The following is a 10,780-nucleotide window of genomic DNA, read 5'->3' on the forward strand; positions in this document are numbered from 1 at the left end:
TATAACAAAATTAGATCACTGGTAGCATGAAATGGGGTTGGTAGACAAAATGTTAATGGAAAAAGGAAGTATTTTAACATTTCAGATATTAGTCCTTCATCAGAAGACAAAGAGAAAAGTTTTATATCCTTCTATTGGGTATATAAATTAATGAAGCAAGAAGGAAACAAAATATATACACTATTGATATTACACAAGGTTAAATACTCTCAGTCACTGCTCACAGCAAACTGCTTGCCAACCTGAACTGCCAATTGCTCACAGTTCTTTACTTTATAACAATGAGTCAGTCCACCTTTAGTCATTTGGTCGGGGGGGATGGTCAGTATTTTAACATTTCAGATATTAGTCCTTCATCAGAAGACAAAGAAATGTTTTATATCCTTCTATTGGGTGTTTAAATTAATGAAGCAGGAGGGAAAGAAAATATATACATGGTGCACTACTATTGATATTACACAAGGTTAAACGCTCTCAGTCACTGCTCACAGCGAACTGCTTGCCAACCTGAACTGCCAATCGCTCACAGTTTTTTACTTTATAACAATGAGTCAGTCCACTTTTAGTCATTTGGAGGGGATGGTCAGAATCGTTACACAACAAAAAGCATAGAGGGTGTGTATGGAAATGCTTGAGTGAGAATGAGTGTGGCAAAAGTACCGAAAGACCACTTACCTTCACTCTGTTGCCGGACTGTGTATATTTCTTTGTGGCCAGGTGGTACTGTCCTTGAAGCATGCAGATCTTACCGATTCCTTCCAGAATCTTCAGTCTCTCGCCACTGTCTGGGCCACCAGATGTATTCTTTGGTGGGCTTAACTTCTCGGCCAGCTCTGGGGTCACTGTGATGCTCTTCTCCATCAGAAGCTGTATAGCTTCCCAGTACTGATAGAAACAAACAGACATATATATATATATATGTGTGTGTATGTATATATATATATATATACCGGAGTAAGCACATGAAATGTGCAACAAGGTGGAAAAAAAGAGTACTCAAATACCAGAGGTAGAGTAATATGCTTTATTTAAAAGCAGCAGAAATATAACAAAAGACTGTTACTCGGAGTTTCACATTCCCGTTCATCCGATGAACGGGAATGTGAAACTCAGAGTAACAGTCTTTTGTTATATTTCTGCTGCCTTTAAATAAAGTATATATATATATATGTATATATATGTATGTATATATATGTGTGTATGTGTATATATATATATGTATGTATATATATGTGTGTGTGTATATATATATATATATATATACACACATATATACATGCATATGTATATGTATATATATATATATATATATATATATATATATATATATATATATATATATATATATATATATATGTATATACATATTTAAATATACATGTGTGTGTGTGTGTGTATGCATATATATATGTGTGTATATATATATATATATGTGTGTGTGTGTGTATATGTATGTATGTATGTATGCATGTATGTATGTGCATATATATATATATATATAGTGGCTGAGTACTCTACAGTCAATCATACCCCTTCACATACCCCTTCACAACTTCCACCATCACCACCACCACGGCTATGATCACCATGACTACCACTACTACTGGTGTAATTCCCAGGCACACATACAACCATATCATGACCACTACTCCTCTGCCAATGACCTCAACCACACAGCCCCACCCCCCACACTTCTCAGCACCCTAACCCTTACCTTTTTTGCCATCGCCAACAACTCCACTGCCTTGTCGTACTGTGCGTTCTCCATAAAAAAGTCGGCACACCTCTCCAGAACCTCGGGGTCAGCCCTGTCATCCAGCTCCAAAGTCATTGCTTGCAAAGCCCCGAACTGTTTACTGCTGAAGGATAGCTCCAGGGCCTTAGATAAACGGCCAGCCTGCCGGAAGAGAAAGATGATAGGAAATGTTTATAGCAGGGACATGCCACCTGGGTAGGCAAGGTGGGCAGTGCCTACCTTGAATAAAATAGATCGATAGCAACATTTTCTTTTTATGCCAAAATAAACACCTAATTCAATAATTAATTCAATTATGAAGGTTAGTCTGATTACTATGCACCAAATGAGAAAATATCTTATTTTTTTGTAGATTAGGTGGGCATAATTCACCCCTGCCTTTAAATCTCAGTATTTGAGCTATGCATAGTACTGCTGTAGTACACGTGCTGCGTACACTCCTACAACACCGATTTCTTTACGTGCTATAAAGGCAGAAGTAAATCTGCCTTCAACTCAGTCGTGCGATTGTGTTTCGCTTATTTTTCTGACATCACTGGATACCAAGCTGCATCAACCTTTGCCTTTCCCTTAGATAACATCAGGGGTGTGGAGAAGGGAGGCTGGCATGCATGGGCGACTGCTGGTCTTCCATAAACAACCTTGTCCAGAGTTGTGCCTCGGAGGGTAACTTTCTAGGTGTAATCCCATGGTCATTCACAACCGAAGGGGGTCTTTATCATTTATACATATATATATATATATATATATATAAATAAACTCCGCTTGCGAAGACCTGTTGAGGCAAGTGAAATCGAAATCATACTAAATTCGACGACTGGCACCCATGCCAACGTCGTCTCCTTCATTGGACACGAAACTCAGCTTGCGAAGACTTGTTGGGGCAAGCGAAAGCGAAATTGTGATGGCACCTTTGCCCAGCGTCGCCTTTCTGGCACTTGTGCCCGTGACACGTGCAAGGACTTTCGAGGGAGATTGTTGCCAGTGCCCCTGGACTGGCCCTTGTGCAAGTGGCACGTAAAAAACACCTTTTTGAGTGTGGCTGTAGCCAGTACCGCCTGACTGGCCCTCGTGCCGGTGGCACGTAAAAGCACCCAGTACACTCTCGGAGTGGTTGGCGTTAGGAAGGGCATCCAGCTGTAGAAACTCTGCCAGATCAGATTGGAGCCTGGTGTAGCCATCCGGTTTCACCAGTCCTCAGTCAAATCATCCAACCCATGCTAGCATGGAAAGCGGACGTTAAACGATAATGATGATGATATATATATAGATAGATAGATATATACATACATACGCGTAGGGCCTCACTCACCTTGTGGTATAACATAACAGCGTTACCTTCCATCCCCAATTTGTGTTCAAAATACCTGGCTGCCTCTACCATGTCCTCGGGCGACCCCAGGAGGGCCAAGTTCAGGATTTGGTTCTCCATACCGTTCTCCTGTAGAAAGATAAATGTAGAAGAATTGGAAGGAGAGGAGGACAAGGAGGAGGAGAAGAATACGAAGAAGAATTGGAAGGAGAGGAGGAGAAGAAGGAGGAGAAGAAGAAGTGGGAAGGAAGGAAGGAAGGAAGGAGAAGAAGAATCGGACAGGGTAAGATGATCTGTGGAGTTTTTAAAAGAAAGAAATGAGGTGCCCTGACCTTACAAAGCCGGATGGCATTGCCATAAGTCTCTGATCTTGTGAAGAAGTTAACAGCATTCTGGTAATCTCCTTGGATCTCATACTGCCGGGCCACGTGATAGCAGGCAGCCCTGTCACCGGTCTCGTTACAGATAGTCGATGCCTAGAAATCATATATATATATATACGTATGAACATAAATGTATACACACACACACACACACATTCTCTTTTACTCTAGGTGGACTGTTAATGTGCTAGAAGAAGATCACATGTAATGTGTCTACTAAGACCGAATTGTTCTCAAATGAAATTCAGCGAAATACCAAAACGTATGCGGGCAAGACTGAAAATTACATAAATATAAATTCATTATATATATGTTCATATAATGATATTTCCACAATGTATTGGTGAGATAAACATATAATTGTTACCAAATTAGCAAAATTTTCTCCCCAAAGGTCTACCGTTAATTCTATTATTATCCAATGTCACTAATTTAAGAATGATAATAACAGAATCAACAATACAGGTGACTGCAGGCAAAAAAATAGCATTTAAAAAGCCGAGGGATAAAAATTAATCAAAGGATATACTAAGTATGTCTACCTGCTTGAAATAGATGCCAAAAAACTAAAAACAAAAAAAATGATGATAAAAAGGATACACACCACTACAACATCACCAAAAGAAAGAAATCCTGAAACCACGGTCACCGTACCTTTTCCATGTCTGACTGGAAACAGTAGACACGAACCAATGAGAGATAGTCCTGCGCTATATCATAATACTTCACGGCTTCAGCAAGTTCCTCAATACTCTCCATGTATTGGGCATACCACTTGTACAGAGTCCTGCAAATGGAAGACAAAATATTGGGTTCAATTCTATCTCATAGCACTTTGAAATTCTACTTTTTGTTATTTTACATGTGACTTGTGTGTCTGTATATATATACATACAGGGTTGGCCATGGAGGCACAATGGCCCAGTGGTTGGGGCAGCGGACTCGTGGTCGTAGGATAGCAGTTTCGATTCCCAGACCGGGCGTTGTGAGTGTTTATTGAGTGAAAACACCTAAAGTTCCACGAGGCTCTGGCAGGGGATGGTGGCGAACCCTGTTGTGCCTGTAGTTCAAAGGGTCAGCCTTGTCACACTGTGTCACTGTGGCACCTTGGGCAAGTGTCTTCTATTATAGCCTCACCACCACCACCATCATCATCGTTACCACTACCACAGCCATCATCAACATTGCCACCACCACTACCACCATCGCCACCATCACTACATATGCTACCACCCTGGGGTACTTACTTGTCCTTGCTCTTCTGTATAAAGTCCAACAGATCTTGCGGTTGCGGGTACAACATTTTGGGTACTTCATACATGTGGGTCCCGGCCTTCTTGTAGCTGTAAAACAGAACAGAGGTCAGTGAGGAGGGGTCACATAAAGAATTCGGATCAGGTCAAAATATAGGTTTATGGCCATGGCCATGAAAGATATAGGGACAAGCATGGCTGTGTGGTAAGTAGCTTGCTTACCGACCACATGGTTCTGGGTTCAGTCCCACTGCATGGCACCTTTTTTTTTTACATATTTATAGAGATGTTGTTTTATAGTTTTATTTCTCATATATTTTTTATACACATTTTTTCTGTATTTTACCTTCCACCCTGCATTTTTCCTGTGTGTATATAGACGTGTATATGGAATTTTTTGCGCGCGCGTGTGGATGTGTAAATATGTGCGGGTATGTGTGCAGAAAGATGTGTGTTTGTGCGTGCATGCGAGTATGTGTGTATATAGACGTGTATATGAACCTTTTTGTGTGTGTGTGTGTGTGTGAGCGTGTGTGCATGTATGTATAAATTATTTTTGACGAATGGGGGGGGTGCGCATATGTTTATTTTTTTACTTCATCTTCATGTTTTCTTTTTAGGTTATTTTCTCCTTATTTTTCTCTCTTCTCATCTATCATTTCTGAAGAAGAGTAGATGCTCAAAAGATCAAGGATTTCTCCCAATTTTCCTGAACGCTAACATAATACACCAGTTTGTGTTTTTACCGTCTCTTTGTGATTTCTTATTTCTTTATTGCCCACAAGGGGCTAAACATAGAGGGGACAAACAAGGACAGACAAAGGGATTAAGTTGATTACATCGACCCCAGTGCGTAACTGGTACCTAATTTATCGACCCCGAAAGGATGAAAGGCAAAGTCGACCTCGGCGGAATTTGAACTCAGAATGTAACGGCAGACGAAATACCGCTAAGCATTTCTGCCAGCTCACCGCCTTATCTCTTTGTGATTTCTGCTTCATTTTTGTACCATTTTGACCACAAACTCTGACCTCTGGTTACTAACCCCAAGCGGGAAAAGGAGGAGAGAGATAGGAAGAGGAAAAAACAGGTAAGGAAGAGAGAAAGAAAGGATATAAAGAAAATGAGAGAGGGAGAGAGGGTAAGAATTATAAGACTTACTTGTTTATTGCTTCATGCCTGATGCCCTCTGATTGTAAATGCTGAGCATAACAATGGTAAGTGCACTTGAGATGAATTCGGTCATACAACTCTGCAGTCTCCAGGGCCTGCATTGGTTGAGGTGGTCATGGGCAGATTGAGGTACAAAGAGAAAAAAAGAAAAGAGAGCGGTTACTATCATGTTAACTCCAGATAGACTGTGATCCAGATAGGCCTATGATTAAAGATGTTCTGACCATGACCATCCCATCTTTTATCCAGACGTAGTGCATCTAGGACTACATTATCTAATGTACAATATAGTCGTATTAATGGCTATAGTTGTTTTTTTAGCCCCAAGTCAATCCTGGTCCACCAGACCTACAATCAGAGATGCTCCAGCTGTGACCACCCCATCTTTTATTCAGGCATAGTGCATCTAGGACTACATTATCTAATGTACAATATTGTATTAATGGCTATAGTTGTTTTTTTAGCCCCAGGTCAATCCTGGTCCACCAGACCTACAATCAGAGATGCTCCAGCTTTGACCATCCCATCTTTCATTCAGGCATAGTGTATCTAAGACTACATTATTTAATGTGTTGTATAGTAGTTACTATTAGTGGCTAGAGTTGTTTTTGTTGTTGTTGTTGTTGTTTAACCCCAGGTCAGTCCTGATCCAGCAAACCTATGATCAAAAATGCTCCAGCTGTGACCCTCCCATCTTTTATCCCGTCATAGTGTACCTCGGACTACATTATCCAATGTGCCCTTCCTCAGTTAAAGACGGTGCACATCTTGTCCCACACTGCCATGACACTTCCCACCACCTCTCCATCAAGTGGACACTAGCCCTGTCCCCTCACCTACTGACCATTTCTGCTCCCCGCCACATTCCCCTTCCCCCCCCCATGTACATACTCACCTTGTCCCACTGACCACAGTCCTGGTAGAACTCATTCAACAGGTCGTACCTTTTGCAGTTCTTCAGGAACTTCTCGGCTTCGTCCTGTCAAAGAGAGGAAGAAGGGAAAGTGGGGAGAGGTTATGTCATCAATCGTCATCAGTCATATATCAGCATTAATCATTATCGTTCAATATCCATGTTCTATGCTGGCCCGTGTCGGACGGATTGACACAGTCTGACAGATCAATGGGCTACTTCGTGACCCAGTGTCTGCATGGATCCTTAGGGCTGGATATGAACGTTACCACCACCACCATCACAACCAACAGCAGCACCATATATATATATATATATATATATATATATATACACATACATATATACGACGAGCTTCTTTCAGTTTCCATCTACCAAATCCACTCACAAGGCTTTGGTCGGCCCGAGGCTATAGTAGAAGACACTTGCCCAAGGTGCCACGCAGTGGGACTGAACCCGGAACCATGTGGTTGGTAAGCAAGCTATTTATCACACAGCCATATAATATATTATATATTATGTGCCTATAATATATTATATATTGTATTATATATATATATATTATATATATATATATATATGTGTGTGTGGAGGTGCAATGGCCCAGTGGTTAGGGCAGCAGATTCGTGGTCGTAGGATTGTGGTTTCGATTCCCAGACTGGGCGTTGTGTGTATTTATTGAGCGAAAACACCTAAAGCTCCATGAGGCTCTGGCAGGGGGTAGTGGGGACCCCTGTTGTACTCTTTTGCCCCAACTTTCTCTCACTTTTTCTTCCTGTTTCTTGAGTAACGCTGTGATGGACTGGTGCCCATGAGCCTGGCTAGGCTTTGAAAGGGCACATAAATAAAAAAACAATATATATATATATATCATCATCATTTAACATCTGTTGTCCATGCTGGCATGGACTGGACATTTTGACCAGGGCTGGTAAGCTGAAGGGCTGCACCAGACTCCAGCCTGTTTGAGCATGGTTTCTATGGCTGGATGCCCTTCCTAACGCTGACCGCTCCAAGAGTGTTATGGGTGCTTTTACATGCCAGTGGTATGGTTCCAGTGGCATGGGTGCCAGTTGCATGACACCAGTATCTTCCATGACTACAATTTTACTTGGCTTGATGGGTCTTCTTCTCAAGCGCAGCATATTGCCAAAGGTCTTGGTCATTTGTCATTGCTTCCATAAGGCCCAGCACTCAAAAGGTGTTTTTTACATGCCATCTGACAATAACTAGCGGTCCCTAATGCCTGGTGGTTTTACAATCCACTCTGGTACCCATCGACAGTATTCCTGTATCTCTGTGCTCACATGGGTTGTCATCACATATGCTAGTTAACATGCGGTTAACTGACACATGCGGTTACTCTGGGTCAGAATAAACCCGGGAACAACAGAGGCTAAGGGGTGGTTTCACACCGCTCAAAGCCCTGGAACTCCTGAACTAGGGCCCCACTACTGGATGCATACCCACAAGTTACAGCAACAGTACTTACCGCCATGTTCAGGTGCATTGCTAAGACAGCCAACTGCACCTCGACCTCTGGTTCGTGCGCCATTTTCCTCAGTGCCCTCACGCCCTGCGCATGGCACATCTTGCCCAGACAGATTTTGGCAACGTCCAGTTGTTGGGTTTTTACGCACATTTTGGCCATGTTCTCCCACACTGACTCACTGTAATTGGACATAGATACACATAAATTGTAACTTCTGATGATTAATAATGGTGATAGAAGTATGATAGAAGGGACAGGAACAGGTTTTTGGCTGGAGAGGAAATACATGGCCACTTCATATTATATAAGGGTGGGTGGTTTTATGTTAGGTGTTGAGAGGTCAAAGTATGATAGAAGGGACAGGGATAGGTTTCTTGCTGGAGAAGAGATACATGGCCACCTCACATTATACAAGGGTGGATAGCTTTATGTTAGGTGTTGAGAGGTTAAAGTATGATAGAAGGGACAGGAACAGGTTTCTTGCTGGAGAGGAGATACATGGCCACCTCAGATTATATAAGGGTGGGTGGCTTTATGTTAAGTGTTGAGAGGTTAAAGTACGATAGAAGGGACAGGAACAGGTTTCTTGCTGGAGAGGAGATACATGGCTACCTCACATTATATAAGGGTGGGTGGTTTTATGTTAGGTGTTGAAAGGTTAAAGTATGATAGAAGGGACAGGAACAGGTTTCTTGCTGGGGAGGAAATAATGGCTACCTCACATTATATAAGGGTGGGTGGCTTTGTATTAGGTGTTGAGGGGCTAAAGTATGATAGAAGGGACAGGAACAGGTTTCTTGCTGGAGAGGAGATACCTGGCTACTGTGGCGGGAAAAGGAGAAAGGATAGAGAAGATGAGGGTCAGATAGGCTGACCAGGGATTAAAATACAGTAAGAACAACACCACCCGTCCACCGCACACCACCCAAAATCACACTTACTTTTTAATTAGTTTGATTGCCTTGAAAGCCTCGTCCATATTGCCAATAGCCTGGTGGAAACAGAATTCTAACATGGCTGACTGTGTTCCTTTGTCGCAGGTCTCCAAACCGACAAAGTCACGCATTGTCCTGCGAGCCACTATGATGGTCGGCTGCTGTTGGTCTTGATGTTGGTGGTGTTGGATGTAGTTGAGTGACCCCTGGGAGTCGTCCTTCTGCATGGGTTCTGAGAGTGGTGGGGATGTGGGTGTGGGTGTCTCTCGCCAATTTTTCTCCTCTGACTGAAAATAAAGAGAAACGTAGATATACATGAGTCACCCCAGCCCCTATTTATTCACCCGTTCCCCACCCAACAAGCAACAAGAAGTAGAAAGGAATACAAAGCTGTCTACTCACGTCCTGCAGGATATAGAAATAGGGGACATTGAGTCCGATCACAAATTTGTCGGGGTCGTTTAAGGGGCTTGTTTCTTGTAACAGTAGGCCTCTGTCTGTCGCGAACAGTGATACGATGACGACCTGTATGGCAGTATAAGAATGAGAGGGTGAGTGAGGGTGTGAGTGTAAGTGAAGAAGCGTGTGTAAGTGAATGAAAGTGAGTGTGTGAAGGAGAAGTTGAGTGAGGAAGTGTGTGAGAGAGAGGGTGTATATGTGAATGTGAGTGAGGGAGAGTGTATATGAGTGAAGGAGAGCGTGTGTGAGTGTGAGAGAGAGTGAGAGAGGGTGTATGTGAATGTGAGTGAAGGAGCATGTGTGAGTGAGGGAGAGTGTGTATGAGTGAGTGAGTGAGAGAGAGAGTGTATGTGAATGTGAGTGAGGGAGAGTATGTATGTATGTATATCCAACATGGAGTAGCTTATTCATACATACACAAAAACAAAAATGTGATTTAAAAATATAATTAAGATTTAAATGTAAATAATATATAAAATTAGTGCACATTTAAATACATAAGAGGTGCCTTGACAGGACACCTAACACGCTAGAAAGAGCAGTCAAAATCCAAACCACGGTTAAGGGTAATTTCGAAGGGAATGAAAAATAAAATCGTTTACCGTACTTTGTTACTGGACCATGTTTTCGAACTTTAATTAGCAAATAAAATAAGTTGCCAGGCGAAGTTCTCATCAGTGGGTATGCCAAAGATTAATATATAATTATGAAGCAAAATAGCGCATGCCTCATCTTTATATATTATAATTTTTCAAATAAACCACGCAAGCGTGGTTTTTGTCCGTGACAATTAAAATGTCGACTTACTTCAAAATTACTAAAATCATATTAGGGAAAATATATAGGCGCAGGAGTGGCTGTGTGGTTAGTAGCTTGCTTACCAACCACATGGTTCCGGGTTCATTCCCACTGCGTGGCACCTTGGGCAAGTGTCTTCTACTATAGCCTCGGGCCAACCAAAGCCTTGTGAGTGGATTTGGTAGATTGAAACTGAAAGAAGCCCGTCGTATACTCTCTTTTATTCTTTACTCTTTTACTTGTTTCAGTCATTTGACTGTGGCCATGCTGGAGCACCGCCTTTAGTCGAGCAAATCGACCCCAGGA

General features: G+C 42.1%; 1 protein-coding gene across 2 annotated transcripts in view; it reads right to left on the reverse strand.

Moving 5' to 3' along the window:
• Positions 1–10,780, reverse strand: part of LOC106881285 (intraflagellar transport protein 140 homolog) — a 33,940-nt gene that overhangs the window by 3,763 nt on the left and 19,397 nt on the right. For both annotated transcript variants that reach the window (XM_052977931.1, XM_052977930.1), the window contains 11 exons: positions 9,620–9,742; positions 9,224–9,504; positions 8,283–8,460; positions 6,773–6,856; positions 5,866–5,972; positions 4,699–4,794; positions 4,106–4,238; positions 3,401–3,544; positions 3,069–3,197; positions 1,715–1,897; positions 676–885 (listed from right to left, as the gene is read on the reverse strand). In XM_052977931.1, coding sequence (XP_052833891.1) covers positions 676–885; positions 1,715–1,897; positions 3,069–3,197; positions 3,401–3,544; positions 4,106–4,238; positions 4,699–4,794; positions 5,866–5,972; positions 6,773–6,856; positions 8,283–8,460; positions 9,224–9,504; positions 9,620–9,742 — 1,668 coding nt within the window. The remainder of the gene's footprint in view (positions 1–675; positions 886–1,714; positions 1,898–3,068; positions 3,198–3,400; positions 3,545–4,105; positions 4,239–4,698; positions 4,795–5,865; positions 5,973–6,772; positions 6,857–8,282; positions 8,461–9,223; positions 9,505–9,619; positions 9,743–10,780) is intronic.

Source organism: Octopus bimaculoides, chromosome 29, assembly GCF_001194135.2.
Source record: "Octopus bimaculoides isolate UCB-OBI-ISO-001 chromosome 29, ASM119413v2, whole genome shotgun sequence".
Taxonomy (NCBI): Eukaryota; Metazoa; Mollusca; class Cephalopoda; order Octopoda; family Octopodidae; genus Octopus; species Octopus bimaculoides.